Raw genomic sequence first — 15,761 nt, 5'->3', positions numbered from 1 at the left:
GTCCTCAGTGGCTGATGTATTCCAATGGTCTCATGTAGGTACCGCCTCCAGACCGTGAGGTCACTGGCGGGCGTCAGCCTGATGCTGAGGCTGCTGTGGGCCTGTCTGAGGTGGGATGACATGGCTGTGAAGCCCTCCACCGCAGTGGCGATGACTCGTAAAGGTGGGAAATGACAGACCTCTCCCCCTTTTCTTCGCATTCAATAACATTATTCACCCTCTCAGCCCGTCTACCGTGTGCCTCCTTGCATCAATTGCTATTTACTTCCAAATGGGTCCTTTCTCTGTCAACAAGACTGATGGATTCTAAAACATGGTTACCAATATCCTTACATGTTAAACAGATGTTTTGTATCATTGTTACTGTGATAGTTGAGACAACACAAGTTGTATAGGTTGTCATCCCAGGTGTCTAGTTTCTTCAATTCTCATCACATTTGAAAAGAAACTTGAATGATCGGCCACCTAATGCAGTGGGGGCCCTCCTTTGACGCCAAACAGTCATGGGCCATGGAGTCATGGACCCCATCAGAATGCTGAAGATGTTGAGCAATATTTTGCGCCAGGTGGTGCTCAGTGGACAGCCTTCTTTTCGTCTGATGGTCCAAGACATGTAGGTGGCAGGTCGAATAGCATAACCACAAAGTATAACTCAAACTCTAGCTCAGAGTGTCCCTGACACCTTCATGCCTGAACATGGTATTCATTGTTGTCAATCTGACGAGCACAGAAGCCATCTCAGGGCTCCTTCCCCACCAGTGACTCAGCCCAAACTGCACCCGACCCTTGGCCCCTCCTCAGGAAGGGCGACCCACATAGTGTTTTTAGGCTGTGCCAGGAGCGCCACGCAAAGGGCAAATCATGAAGAGGAGGGTAGCGGTGACCCGCGTCCAGGCACAGGAAAACTAGATCCATCGTTGTGGCACAAATCTCCTGACATCTGAGCTCCTGAGATAATCGGGACACAGAAAAATGTGTCCCGATTATGAGTCGATTATGTGTCCCGATATGGTGGTGGCTCAAGGAGGGCCCAATCTGCTTCTGCTTCAATATGTAGCTAATATATTTGAATCTGTCCACAGAAACAACAGACACAGACATCACCACAACAGAAATCATAAAGCGTCGAGATGTGGGCCCTTACGGCATACGCTCTGAGTACTGCATCAGGAAAATCATCTGTCCCCTTGGAAACAGAGACACTCCAAAAGGTAAATGGCCAAATTTTGTTTTGTGAAATTTCATTTTGAAGAATGTGTGAAGAATATCTCAGATTCTGTGTTTGTGGAGACTTGGAAAATTTTCACTTAGTTATCTCATTATTTTTTTCTTTTAAATAGAAACGCCCACTCCACAGAGGAAAGGCCTGCGCTCAAGCGCCTTAAGACCCAAGAAACAAGAGCCAGCCAAGCTGACGGGACCAGTTGCTGTCGAGACATGGATTCCTGAAGAGGATCTCGAGCTGTGGGAGATCAGAGCCTTCGCTGAAAGGTTAGACGGTACAATATTTGTAACATTTTTTTTTTTGTTAGAGAAGAATGCATTGTTGGAATGTCATGGTTTTTCCCTGGCTTTACAGAGTGGAGAGAGAGAAATCCCAGGGCATAGATTCCTCCAAGGCAAGCAGCTCTCTGAAGACAGCAGAGGATGTGAAGTCCCATTTGGAGAATCAGCTGAAACAGGCTCGATTGGCTGCCCAGCAGGTGACAATAATACTTACAAAACTACATATTTCTCAGAATCTCCCTTTTTTGTTTTTCACAAGGATTGTTTGTGTTTAAACTGGATTGAGCGAATTCACCAAACCCAACCATGCCATTTTTAGAAACGCATGGAGCAACAAAGACCAAGTACAGCCATCAGCTCCTCCACGTCGCCGAATTCCACCACCGCCTCCTCCGTCAGCACGCCAAGCACGCCGGCATCCACAGGCCAGAAAACAGGCCAGGTCACACCTGGAACCAAAATGGTCCTGGCCTCCAAGCTCAGCTCTCCAGTTCCTTTCCAACAAGACAAGAGCTTCCACCAGTCCTTTGCATCATGGGTCAAGCAGGGTCAGACCAGCAATAGCTCAGGTAAGCCAGAGGAAGATGACGAGTTTATGACGAGCGTTTTTATCTAGAACAGCGGTCAGGAACCTATGGCTCGCATGCCATATATGGCTCTTCTGGTGACGGCATATGGCTCCCAGACAATATTCAATAGAAAAAGAAAAAATCAGTTTGGAACTGATTTTAAAGTACTTGTGATATTTCTTTATAATACTCTGTTATTTTAAAGTAAACAGAAATTAGTTTTGAAGATAAATGACAATTGTCATCCGTCAGTTGGGTCGAGAACCATTGGCTTCCGAGCACGTCCAGGTCATTGTAAAGGTGAAGAAATTAATTTTATCAGATAGCCAACTAGTTTATCCGCTTCAACCCTCGTAACGGAAAAGATGGCGAAAAGAAAAAAAAAAAACGATGATTACCGTGCATTCCAGGCTGCATGGACAGAGGAATTTGCATTTGGATCTGCGGTATGTCTAATATGCAATGATAAAATTGCATAGATGAAAAGGTCAAATATAAAGCAGCACTTCGAACAAATCCATGCAGCACCAGAGGTCGCATTAAAAATAAAACATATTTTATTATAATTTAAACATGCGATATGGCTCTCGATGAAATATATTTAGAAATATTTGGGTTTTATGGCTATCCCAGTCAAATAGGTTCCCGACCCCGATCTAGAACATGTCAAAGTCAAGACCACACCTGGCCCATGAGTGAATTGTCTCTGGCCTGCATGATAATTCCTATGAGAGCTGGTCTGCCGATAAGTTGCGTTCAACACAATAACACCAAAAGTCCCACAATGCACTGCCCGTGCGTTAACACGCCATTCATGGGACGGCGAGCCTGGCTCGTTCATCAGCAGCCCTATGGAACTACTAGCCTTGCCAACTTTCAACTATCCCGCTCCCCAAACAATGGTGAAAACGGAAGGTGGACTATGAAAACGAGTTTTCAAGGTAGGTGGGAGGCAGACTTTTTGTCTGCGGATGTAAAGGGCAGAGTTGTGTGTCCTCTGTGCCGAGTGTGGCTTTAATAAAAGGCTAGTGACTAGCTTGGACTAGTGAGCCTCACAGAGCAGGAAACTGAGCTTTAATGCATTCTCAGTTTCTAACTTTTTTTCTCTTGCTACTGAAGGACATTTTGAGTTTCCTTCGAAGCAAATTATTTCTTGGCTGTAGATAATTGTTTTCACTTGGATTTACTCTGGGGATTCTGCAGACAGCAGCATAAGAAATAAATGCAACAGATTTTATATTTTTATTAGTTATTTGACAATTAATGTGTCTGGGTTTGTTAGTTCCAGGTGCATTAAGGTCATTTCATGAAGTTTTCAATAAACATCGAGCCAGTCTGGCCCTAGACCGATGTTTTAAAATTTTTGCCCACCGTGTATTTGAGTTTGACATCTCGATCTATAAGACCTCACACAATGTTTAAGAGATTTTTCATTATCGGGTTTGAAGCGGTTAGACGGGGAGTCTGCCTCAAGCCATTATTGGTTAAACCCTTTTATTTATTGTTTTTCACAGCTGTGTCCCCTCTGGAGCTGGTCATTTACAACATGGCTTTTACTTTTTTTTTCTATTTTTTTTTTTTTTTTAATTTGCTTTGATTTTGTGCACCTTACCATCTAGATGAAAGTATTTTGCTTAACTGCCTTCGCTTTGAGAAATCGGTCAGTTTTTCCCCGTCAGTCCGATGCTAGCCCGGTACTACTGAGGTGACCGTCATGGCAACATGTGGACACAGGTGATGTGGAATTTCTTGCAGCCTCCGTTGGCTCAAATACCTCAATGGCTAGCAGTATTTCTGCCTCCATCCATACCTTTTTGATCACTTGAGCCATATTGCAAAGCCACTACTGCTTGCTCGCAGCAAGATTGTCACTCACTATGTCCAAAACTCAAGGACAGAAGAAGCATGAGCGTCGTCCATTTCTATTGGATGAAACTTTTGAGAGGCGAATCTGGCCGCTGATGAGGACATTGAGATTAGAGAATTGAACCAAGCGTTTTTTTTTTTGTGGCATTTGTCTCTTTGGCATTGATAATTAATCAATGATCAATCTACATATTTCCAAAAATTCTTGAATTGCATGCATGGCCATTTCTGTACAACCTTGACCTTTAAGCCCACTTGTGCTCCTCTCATTACATAATTGTTAACTGTCAACAGGAGTAGTCCAACCGAAGGTAATGGGCATTTTCCCCTCTGGGCCTCCTGCAAACCTTAGGACATACAGCACACTACACCCCACTACTGGCAACATGAACCTCAAATCAACCAACTCTGCCCCAGTGACTCAGCAACAGGTATTTCAAATTAAGCTTTTGACTCTTTCTGTTAATGGAAGCAAAGGAAAAAAATTAAATCTGACCCGTTCTATTACTAATGTCTTTTTTTTTTTTTTTTTAACAGAACGTCAGAGACCAGACACAGTCTGGCTCACTGGTGAACCAGTCCATGTCTACCTCTGTGGGCACAACAGTCAGAACGCCAGCATTACTTCATAAAGGTGCTCCATTAAATTAACCATTTCGAATCTCAAACAGTTGTTTACTTTGCCGCTCACATCCTCACAGGAGAATGTTCCTCTCCATCTCCCCCAGGTCAACCCCATCAGGTACAGCCTGGATCCACGGCGGTACCCGGCTCCTTGCCCGGGCAGGCCAGTGATGGACAGAGAGCCCTAGGTCCTGCACCTTGCGCTACTCCCGCGGCGCTTGGACAACCGCCTGCCGCTTCCCCCCAAACAAACAGGCCACAGCAGGGTCAAGTCAAACTCACTATGGCACAGCTCATGCAGCTAACACAAGGATCTCAGGTAGGGAAGGGGAGCCATGTTATCCTTTCATTTACTTTCCTTAATACATTTTGTTTTCTTTCTAAACTTTTCTGTATCAGAATTCCAAATTGATTGGTCTAGAGGGCTAAAATCAGCACCGCTATATTACCTGTTCCACTTGTGTGCACCACTACAGGGAGGAAATACAGGACTAACAGTGGTGATTCAGGGTCAGGGTAAAACCCAGGGCCAATTGCAAATCATCCCGCAAGGTGTAACGGTCATCCCCGGCCCCGGTCAGCAACTAATGCAAGCAGCTATGCCCAATGGCCAGGTCCAGCGCTTCCTCTTCACCCCGATGACGACGCCATCTTCATCCATTTCAACATCGGCGCCCTCCACAGCCTCTCCCACAAAGCCCGCTGTAGCCCAGGACCCGCTGTTACCGACATCAGCTCCAACTCAAGCGAGAGCCCACGTTCAGACGACTCCCTCGGGCTTAGCACAGACGCAAATGGCTGCCCCTCTACCCTCTCCAACACAAAACAATAAGCCCCCGGTTTCCTCACAAATTCCAAATTTGGGGCCCCTCTCGGCCCCCGCCCCGATTTCTGTCCCAGCACAAACCCAGGTCGCGGCCTCTGTCCCCGCACCGGGACAAGTCACAGCCCAGGTCCCTTTACAGACACATCTGTCGAACTCTCCCCCGACATCAGCCTATCAGTCAGAGCCATCCACTCCTGTGCCTGCGTTGCCAGTCACAGCTCATGCCTTGTCAAAAACACTGGTTGCATCGTCCACATCGGCCTCAGTCCTCTCACAAGTCGAGACGGCGAGAACTGTGACTGGTCCAACGCAAAGTGCAGGTCAGATCAGTCCCCAGACTCAAGTTCCACCCCTCACTCCACAAAGCCCAACTGTAGCCCCTGCGCCCGTCAAAGCAGAGGATCCGCCCCCATCCCAGGTGCAGACACACTGTTTCAGCCCCACCCTGGCATTACCCTCAGCGCCTGTCCAGGTCCAGGGGACCGCCGCTCCTGCTCCTGCCTTAGCGAACATTTCAGTCAAGGGTCCTACTCAGGTTGCTGCTTACTCTAGTCTAAAGCCTGCTTCCGGGTCCCTCCCCTCGTCTGTCCAAATCCCAACCCCTGCCCTCGCCCCCGTCTCCGCTCCCGTCATCGCCGTCGTGTCCACTCAAATCGCCGTCCCTTCCCCGGCCAAAGCGGTGACCCAAATCCAGGCTTCATCCCCGCTGCCCCTTCATGCCGCCGGGGCCAGTGCCATTGTCACACCCGTCACAGCAACCTCGACAACACCTTCAGTGCCAGGTAGCAGTACTCCCCGAAATTCCCTCACACAGCAACTCGCTTTTATTGACGCATTTAGTTTTTTTTCCTGTTAAAATTTTTAATCAAGTCTTTCTCTTTACTTCCTCCAATTTTTTAGCTCTCACAGAGCAGAGTGCCGCTCAGCCCCAGGTTTGGAAACCAGCTTCCACTCAAGCTCAGACTCCAGCTCAGCCAGCACAGCAGGCCGCAGTTCCTGTTCAGGCGCCAGGCCTGACGACTGCGCCGGTATCAAAACATTCGCCCCTTACCCCTCTGCCTCAGCCGCCTCTGCCTCCCCAGTCGACAGCACAACAGCCCACTATTGTATCGGTGCAGCAGATGTCCCCAATATCATTGTCTGCGGTACAGGTTCACATGAAGGGATTACCAGTGTCATCTGTTGTCACCGCCGTGAGACCCGCCCAGACCCCGCTGCAAAGCCACACTCAACTCCAGCCACAGCAGCAAGCTCAAGTGTGCACACAAATTCAGGTGCAGCCCCTCGGCCAGGTCCAGCAAATGCCGCACATTCAGGTCCAGCCGCACCTCCAGGCCCAGGCCCAGATCCGGGTTCAGTTTCAGCCACAGACACCGCAACCGCCCCAGGCGCAGGTGCAGCCCCTCGCTCAAATTCAACCACAGCTGCAGTTTCAGTCCCAAAACCAACCCCTGCCCCAGGTCCAGACCCAGTCGAGAGTCCAGCCTCAGTACCACACGCAAAATCCGACTCCGCTTCAGACACAGCTGCAACCTCAATCTCAAGCGCCACAGCAACCCGAGGTACAAGCCCAGGCTCCGCAACAGCCCCAGGGGCAGCCACAACTCCAGGTCCAGTCGGTGGCTCAGACCCATTCTCCTCTTCAGCCCCAGATGAAGACCCAGCTCCATCCCCAGCTCCAAGTCCAGTTCCAGCAACAGAGTCCAATTCACGCTCAACCTCAGGCCCCGCAGCAAACCCACACTCAGCCACAGGCTCAGGGTCAAATTCAACCGCAGCCTCAGTTCCAAGTGCAGTCCCAGCAGGCAGCCCAGATCCCACAGCAGATTCAGATCCAAGCCCAGCCCCAGGTACAAGCTCAGCTCCAAGTGCAGTTCCAGTCCCAGAGCCAAACGCAAGTTCAAGCCTCCCCTCAGCTTCAGGTTCAGTCCCCAATTAGGCACCAGCTGATCACAGTCCCGGGGCTCCAGCAGCCAGTCCAGCTCCTCTCGGCACTGCCGCCCCACGTCGCAGCTCAGATCCAAGCTCAGATCCAGGCGCAGGCACAGCAGCAGGGCGGCACCGTCCCTCAGCAGATCAAACTGCAGCTGCCGATACAGATCCAGCAGAAGGGGGGTCAAATTCAGGCCCATCAAATCACCAACATGGTGACCGTGCAGGCCCCGACTAGTGTGCAGGAGCAGCTCCAGAGGATGCAACAGCTCAGAGACCAACAGCAGCAGCAACAACCGCAACAGCAGCAGCAGCAGCAACAACAACAACCACCACCACAGCAACCACCACCAAAGAAAAAGAAACATCAAGAAGCAAAAAGGGAGCCAAAGGAACACAACCAGCAGGCAGTCAGTCATGTAGATGGCATCCAAAATCAGGTGCGACCGAGGCAGACGCTGCACAGGAAAATAGAAATGATCTCGTTTGCGTACGCGAATGTTTACATGTGTCATCCTCGTGTAATCTCAAGGTGGTGGCGAAGCAGAACGCAACTGCTGAGCAGCTGAAACAGAAGAGGACCCTGGCCGCTCATGAGCGGGAGGAGAACCAGAGGTTTGGGTCTTCAGCACTGCAATTTTCCTGTCAACATTCCCAAGCAATGGAGTCAATAGAGTGGTTAACAAAAGCAAACAGAAAAAAAAACAACATATTTTTATATGGAATTTTTCTAGTGAAAGAAAAAGGTTCCTTTTATATCTGCTAACAAAGTCTGTGGATTGTCATGAGTGACCAGCGGGGTTTTTTTTTTCCTGCTCCAAATCAGGACGGGCAGCTTACTTGAAAATCGAAGCTAACATGTTAGAGCGTACACCGACACATCAACTGCTTCAACTTTTTAATAGTATATAATGCGCTTTTCATCGTCCCACAATGGGGATGTTTCAATGAGCACTGCAGAAAGTGGACAGTGCAGTAGAAGTAGTCAAATTATAAATATTGTAAGTTAGAAACAGTTGCATACAAACTATCAGAAAGTATAGAAAAAAAGTGAAATATTCAAACACTCCAAAAACAAATGGAAAACTAGTAGCAAACAACAGCTGCTTACAGAAGCAACACAAATGAGTGTACGAATTAATTAAAGGCTTTTAGAGTCTATTGGGAGCAGGGCTGGATGTTGAACGGTTGAACAGCAACTTTAACAAGCAATATATTTATTTTAAGAGCTCTGCTGAGGCTGGAGAAATGATAGATTGAATTATATCATTTTTGAAATCAAGTGTTGCTTCCGTGCACAGCAAGTTAATTAACAGTCGCATAAAATCCCTTTTATATAAATATAATCAGTAAGGCCGCGTCATTGTCTTTATCAGATAGGGCTCCACTAATTTAAGTGCCTACTGTCACTAAATGATGTTTATGAGCCAAAATGGCCAATGGTTCATTGCTCAGAGCTTAGCAGCCAGTCAGTCACATACCTGTATTAGAGAAATGATGCAACAGACCAGAAAGGTGTGTGAGCCCCGAGCTCTGTCAGACAGGCTCATTACAAAAAAGTTTTTCATACTGTTGCCTGCCGAGAGCTCAGGGGAAGCAAAAATGTATTGTAGGTGTCTAGTTTCTAAAACCCTGTGTCCCATCCTTGTCTTGTCCCTTTTTTCCTTTCTTTTTCTTTCACTATCCAGATTGATCGTATGCAACCAGGTGATGAAGTACATTCTCGATAAGATCGAGAAGGATGAGAAGCAGGCAGCTAAAAAGAGAAAGAAGGAGGAGGTGGTGGAGCAGAAGCGCTTCAAGCAGAACGCCTCCAAGCTGACGGCGCTGCTGTACAAGCACAAGGAGCAGCTGAAGGCCGAGATTCTGAAAAAGAGGGCTCTGCTAGACAAGGATCTTCAGCTGCAAGTGCAGGTCAGCGTGAATTAGCCTTACTAGTGGGAAAGGTTGAATTTAAAGTCAAGCTCGAACTCTGAATGATGATGCTAATATCCCGTTTCCTGTGTGTTATCTCAGGAGGAGCTGAGGAGGGACATTTCCAGGCTCCAGAAAGAAAAGGAGAAAGCCCGAGCGGCGATCGCCCAGGCCGCTGCAGCAACAGTCAAGGCCGCCTCCCACTCCTACACCTCCCCCCACCCCTCCCACTCCACACACTCCTCGCACAGCACCCACACGTCAACCTCATCCTCATCGTCACACAAACGGAAGAGGGAAGAGGAGCGCGACAAAGACCGAAGCAGAGACCGGGACAGGCACCACGACAAGAAGCGGGACAGGGATAAGGACCGGGACAGATACCGGGACCGGGGCAAAGATCGAGATCGTGACCGGGAGCGGGAACGGGAACGGGAGCGAGAGAAGAAGCGGGAGCGGGAGAGGGAGCGGGACAGAGACCGGCACAGAGAGCACGAGAGGCTCCACGACTGGGATAAAGACAGAGATCGGGACCGGGACAAGGACCGGGAGCCCTCCTCCTCAAAGCACAAGAAGAAGAAGAAGTTCTCCTCTACCTCAAAGGACCATAAGAAGGACACCAAGCTGTACTGTATCTGTAAAACACCCTACGACGAGTCAAAGTAAGGCGCACTCTGAAAAGCCACTGCAATGCTGGAACGAGGGCGGGTCCCTGTCGTTGGACTGAAAATGTTCTCCTCTCAGGTTTTATATAGGTTGCGACCTCTGCTCCAACTGGTTTCACGGCGCGTGTGTCGGCATCACAGAGAAGGAGGCCAAAAAGCTTGAGGACTTTGTGTGCAACGACTGCAAGTCCGGCCAGGAGGGGGGGAGCAGCGAGGAGCTCTACTGCATCTGCCGGACGCCCTACGACGAATCACAGTATGGCTCATTTGGCACATTTTCATAACTTTCATAACCGCAAATAGCAAACATTAGCTTTGAGTGTTTAAAAAAAAGTCAGCCCAACCCACATTGCTACTTTGAATGGTAGGTCAACTATCTGAAGCGGACTCGGTCGCCTTTTTAAGCTCATACCTGTCAAATTTTTGACAGCTTTCGTCTGTGTGATTTCTTTCTTCTTTTTTTTTTGCGCTCTCTGCAGGTTTTACATAGGCTGTGACCGTTGCCAGAACTGGTACCATGGGCGCTGCGTGGGCATCCTGCAGAGCGAAGCCAATCACATCGATGTCTACGTGTGCCCACAGTGTCAGTCCACAGAAGACGCTATGACGGTCCTCACACCGCTCACCGACAAAGACTATGAGGGGTTGAAAAGAATCTTGCGTGCATTACAGGTATGAGGGTCCGTTTCCGAACACGTTGACGCTGTAGTTTGGGATGCGATGCGCGCTAACATTCAGTGAAACTGTGACAACAGGCTGATATTAGGCAATATTTTGTAAGTACAAAGGTAGGTGAGGCTCAGGGTCACGATTGCTGCAAAGAGCGAGCCAGGCCATCAGGAGCACGTGTCAGCGCTTTGCCCCAGGACACTTTGACATTGAGACAGTAAGAGCTGGGAATTTGACCATCAACCTTGCAATCGGAGGGACGCTCACTCTACCGACTGAGCCACTCTGAACAACACCGTGAGCAAATAATCTAACGACATTCAATCAACATGCAATTGCAAGGAATTCAGTGACGTAATATTATCAAAATATTCATACAACCCAGAGAAACATCTGCACGTAAGCAGCAAGGCCAAAGACTGACGTTGGATGCCCATGACCTTTGACCCCTCAGGTGGCGCTTCATTTAAAGAACACCAGTCTGTAAAGGATATTACCACGTTGTCATAGGGAACGCTTTGGTAAATCGTCGTCACGGTACGCTATGTTAAAATAATCTTCATAGTGGCACATGGAGCTGGATTGGGAAAGAACTCCACTTCAAATATCATGTCTCTGCGGCGTGTTCAGTGGAATAGTGGTCAAAAGGGATTTGCAAATCAGCACATTCCGCTGTTATCCACGTATTTGCACAGCATCCAAACTTTGTTGGAATGGCGATTCATATTTCTCAAAGGCTGATCAGCTGATGTATCTTATTATTTTTGCTGATATCACATGAACAGGCAGAAAAGAGGGGCAACAAACCCAATGGCATTGAGGAATTAATGTTGGAGTGTGATAATAACTAGTAAAAAGGCATCATTAAAAGTATGCAAACATTAAGGTTAATGCAAGCATTGTTTATTGTTTCAACAGTCTCACAAAATGGGGTGGCCTTTTCTTGAACCAGTGGATCCCCACGATGCGCCCGATTATTATCACGTAATCAAGGAGCCAATGGGTAAGCCAGTCACAGTGGAACCGAGGCGTGGGCCTTTGTAATAATCCGATTGTAGCAAACCAATGTATTTACTGTGAAAAACACTCCTCACCAAGGGTTGTTTTTTGTAGCCAACCGGAAAAGTCACTTTTCAAACATCTATTGGTGAAGTTTGTCATGCATGTCACTTCGCTTTCAAGGGAGACGTTCAGAATGATGGTAACTATGGAGGAATAGGGTTGTTGAGCCATACAATTAAGTTAGGGGGAAGAGTAGCAGAAACTAGACCGTGTGGTTTCATGTCAAGAGGAGAGCACTACAGATGCAGTATTTGGTTCAAGACTGTTGATAGAGAAGTACGGAGAAAGTCAGAGGGAGCTCCACTGCGCCTTTATAGATCTGGACAAAGCATTGACAGGGTGCCGAGAGAGGAGCCACAGTTGTATGAGGAAGTCTGGAGTGGCAAGGAAGTATGTTAGACTGGTGCAGGACATGTATGAAAGCTATAAGGCAGTGGTAAGGTGTGCTCTAGGTGTGACAGAGACCTTCAAGATGGAGGAGGACTACATCATGGGGTCAGCTCTGAGACCCTTCACGTTTGGAGTGCTGATCAGCAATGAGTCCATTGGTGAGGAACAGCACATGTTAGATGTTGTGGAGATAAAGTCAGACTGAGGTGGTTCTCGGTAGGAGGGTGCTGACATTGGAGCTACCAGGCACGAGGGCGAGAGGAAAACCAGAGAGGAGATTTATGCATGGAGAAGAAGGACAGGAAGTTGGGTGGTGTGAGAGAAGAGGGTTAGACCGAGGCAGATGGTTGGCTGTCGTGACCCCTGAAGGGAGCGGCTGAAGGGAAAAAGAAGATATTTTTTAACTCTGACACTCATTTCTCCTTCGCAGATTTTTCCACGATGGAGAGTCATTTGCAAAAGCGACATTACCGCAAGCTCACGGAGTTTGTGGCTGACGTGACCAAAATCTTCGACAACTGCCGCTATTACAACCCCAACGACACGCCCTTCTTTCATTGTGCCGAGGTGCTTGAAGGCTTCTTTGTACAGAAGCTCAAATTTTTTAAAGCGAGCAGGTAGGTTTGCCCCACCCGATGGTTGAGCTGACTTTTCGGCTTTCCCAAGTTTCCCGACTGCTCAGCGCGCACGCTCATGTGAGACGTGCTGCTTTTTCCGTCACTTTCATTTACTCCTTCCTTCATTAGCGCGGCTGAGAGCTCCTGTCCCTTTCAGCTATGTTGGTTTGTTTTTTATAACAGAACCTCGCTTTGCTCGCGCTAACGCCACGGCATGTAGTGTCCAACCAGCCCCCCCCCGCCCCGCCCCATGTCCTGTATCGTGTTTTTGCATTTGTGCCTTCATCTTTGCTGCATGTGTTTTGATTTATGCCATCCCATTTTCTTCTGTCTTGCAGATTGTCAGATTCTTAAATGGGGCCAGTCTAGCAGGAGTCTGGACTGGATGCCGGGGGTCTCTAGTAATAATGGCATGCAGACCTGTTTCCAAAATGGCACAAAAAAATAACAAATAACAGTTGCTAGGAAAAACGGCGGCCTGCCGAAATGTCACACGTGCTCTCGTTCATTGCACTTCCCATTACCGACTAAGACATTTAGCAATCATGATAAAGCGGCGGCCTCGTCGCTATCAGCTTCGAGTCTTGTCCTGCCATCATGCTCCTCTATTAAGAATGTGTCTTTTCTTTATGAAATTCCACCACCGTAGTTTCACGGGGAACCTTTCTATCAATCATGTAGTTCATTTGTATTTATTTGGTCAGAACACGTCTCGACCTCAAAAGTATACAAAGCTGCATATATTTTATGGAAGATGTTTATGAAAGATAATGTACGTTCCTTTTCTTTGCCTTAGCTCTTAAAGGTAGCTGTCTGGATACTTTTATGACAATGTACAGCGGTTGTATTATATCTGACTCTGTAACTAAATGTTTGGATGTTTTAAACCGTCACGGAATAAATCATTTTTAGATTTCATGCATTCCTTGACCTCTGCGTCGCAAAAAATAGGTCGAGGAAACGGAGAAGCTAACGCTCATTCCCGCGTTGATACAGTAGCCTGTTTGTAGTCGGCGACGGCTTGCCATGGAATGACACCCAGCGTTATAGCAGGACCCTCCCCTCGCCGACCCCCTTTACATCCTCTGTGTCTTGTTTGTTGAGGTGTCAACATGTGAAGGCCTTCTCAATTCTCCCCCTCTCTCCACGTTCTGTAGGTCTCATAACAACAAGCTACAGTCTTCTTCAGCCACTTAGAATCCATCGCACATTGCCGAGCGCTGACAAATACAATGCACCTGCCAAGAATATTAACATTTTAAAACGTCTGTAAGTCTGTGATGGACTCCGCCCCCCCTCTCCCAACCCCACCTCCCTCGCGTCGGGGGATCTGCTCCTTTCGGATTTTTTGATAAACTGTTAAGGCACATCTTTGTGCCGCCCATTTCAGCTCGAAAGGGACCCTGTTGGACCCCTGTCTTCGTCAGTGGGACTCGCACTGAGGGGCGTGAACACCTGAGGCATTTCAGAGAGAGAAAAAAAAGATTACCTCAGAGAAAAGACTCTCCGGGAGCTCTCATATTTTCACGTCTTTTTTTTTTTTTTCTTTCTTTTTCTTGGTGGTCACAGACTTTATATTTTTGTCTCTCTTGTTAATTCCCCCCAACCATCCCTGTCTAATTCTCGAGAAATGGTGAACCAGAAATTAATTGAAACGGCAGATTCTTCCTGTAATAACATTGCAAGGGTATGGTGTCTAAATTCAGTAAAAAAACAAAAAAAAAACAAAAGACGATTCTCTCGTTTCCATTCATCGTCGGGTCAGAGGTGACATGAAAACACAGTCGTACTAAATGTTTGGACATCGGTAGTGTGCTTGGTTTAAACTTCTATAACCCACCGAAAACTGGTGATAAGCTATTGTAAAATTGAAATTGCTCTGCAGTAGTGACTGAGATGGACAAAACTGTATCTCAAGGCTCCTGTCTTGTTTGTAAAAAAAAACAAAAAAAACAAAAAAGGTTTGTCAGATTTTGACTTGATTTCTTTTTTTTGTATCACAGCTGAAGAAATATTGATGTATATGGAACTTAATAAAATGCAAAAGGCTGAACGCTTCCCCTGTGCTTGCAGCAGATGACGCACTGATTTTAATCAGTCTCTTGACAAAATGAGTTATTAAATGAGTCACATTCATTGATATAACAAGTGGTTTAGATTACGGATTACATATTGATGCAATTTTGATTTTTATAAATATCAGTGACTTCCCTTCTAAAGGGATATTTCTAAGAAACTTTCAAGGTCTGAGCTCTCATGAAACCAAGAAAAGTATTCAGTGTATTTCTTGCATAGTCTGCAGATAGTCTATGGATTTAAGGATTTCTGGAAATCCCTCAAGGAATTCAAATATCTTGAGTAATCAGTGCATTTATGTGATTCCTACCTAAAAATACCACTTCTAATTTTATTCATATTTACTTTAGAAATGGTATCGTAATTCGTAAGAAATTGTATCACAAACGAACCGGATCTCGATTCGTTTTAGCGAACAAGAGTCGATTCCTGTCGGGGAAAGTTGACTGTTGAGCAGTTTACTGAGCAATCCGGAAAAGGCGTGACTTTATTTTGATTGACACGACATAGGACCTATCACATGCAACAAAAAACTACGATCATACCATTACGCGAAAGAAAGAAGGGGCCGGACGCTATGTGGACTGAACTGGTACAGGCCAGGCACATCCTAGCGGCTACGACTGGATTTAAAAACGTGGCCGGGAAAAGGGTGAAGAAATGAGCGAAACCGAAAGAGGGGCAATATATAAAATGTAAATGCGGGGCTGACATCCATCCTATGTGATGTACTTGGTGTGGTTATTTGTTTAGTTTTTAATTACAATGTTATGATAAAGCAATTGTAGTTTAACTAAAACACACGGCATAAAACTATGTTTAGGAAAACGATGAATAAATATTAAGGTTCCGATTGACAAAAATGGAGAACTATTTGAAAAATGCAGGATCCAGCTCCTCCAAGGGATTCTCCTTAAAGATCAGGATTTCCCGTCATTTGCGCACGACGTCGGCGCCTGTGTTGTCACTTCCTGTGCCATCCGGGTCACACGTGCGATGACTTCCGGCGCGAGGGGGGGGTTTATTTTTGAACGATCCAATGAGC

General features: G+C 47.0%; 1 protein-coding gene across 4 annotated transcripts in view; it reads left to right on the top strand.

Moving 5' to 3' along the window:
- The window catches only part of bptf (bromodomain PHD finger transcription factor), a 30,659-nt gene extending 15,966 nt beyond the window's left edge, over positions 1 to 14,693 (top strand). For 2 of the 4 annotated variants that reach the window (XM_086170925.1, XM_086170924.1), the window contains exons 14-31: positions 39 to 163; positions 1,083 to 1,211; positions 1,341 to 1,491; positions 1,580 to 1,703; positions 1,826 to 2,075; positions 4,236 to 4,372; positions 4,479 to 4,575; positions 4,670 to 4,884; positions 5,042 to 6,173; positions 6,292 to 7,763; positions 7,856 to 7,938; positions 9,012 to 9,237; positions 9,340 to 9,899; positions 9,982 to 10,158; positions 10,382 to 10,574; positions 11,490 to 11,574; positions 12,454 to 12,640; positions 13,798 to 14,693. In XM_086170925.1, coding sequence (XP_086027051.1) covers positions 39 to 163; positions 1,083 to 1,211; positions 1,341 to 1,491; positions 1,580 to 1,703; positions 1,826 to 2,075; positions 4,236 to 4,372; positions 4,479 to 4,575; positions 4,670 to 4,884; positions 5,042 to 6,173; positions 6,292 to 7,763; positions 7,856 to 7,938; positions 9,012 to 9,237; positions 9,340 to 9,899; positions 9,982 to 10,158; positions 10,382 to 10,574; positions 11,490 to 11,574; positions 12,454 to 12,640; positions 13,798 to 13,837 — 5,383 coding nt within the window. In that variant the 3' untranslated portion in view covers positions 13,838 to 14,693. Of the gene's footprint in view, positions 1 to 38; positions 164 to 1,082; positions 1,212 to 1,340; positions 1,492 to 1,579; positions 1,704 to 1,825; positions 2,076 to 4,235; positions 4,373 to 4,478; positions 4,576 to 4,669; positions 4,885 to 5,041; positions 6,174 to 6,291; positions 7,764 to 7,855; positions 7,939 to 9,011; positions 9,238 to 9,339; positions 9,900 to 9,981; positions 10,159 to 10,381; positions 10,575 to 11,489; positions 11,575 to 12,453; positions 12,641 to 12,978 lie in introns of all 4 variants that reach the window. The other 2 variants (XM_086170927.1, XM_086170926.1) reach the window with 2 other exon arrangements.
- The last annotated feature ends 1,068 nt before the right edge of the window (positions 14,694 to 15,761 follow it).

This window comes from Fistularia commersonii, chromosome 23, assembly GCF_037954325.1.
Source record: "Fistularia commersonii isolate RoL2024-O1a breed Wild chromosome 23, RoL_Fcom_v1.0, whole genome shotgun sequence".
In the NCBI taxonomy this organism is placed as follows: domain Eukaryota; kingdom Metazoa; phylum Chordata; class Actinopteri; order Syngnathiformes; family Fistulariidae; genus Fistularia; species Fistularia commersonii.
The sequence above is the reverse complement of the archived record's forward strand: the minus strand, read 5'-3'. Positions and strand labels throughout refer to the sequence as shown.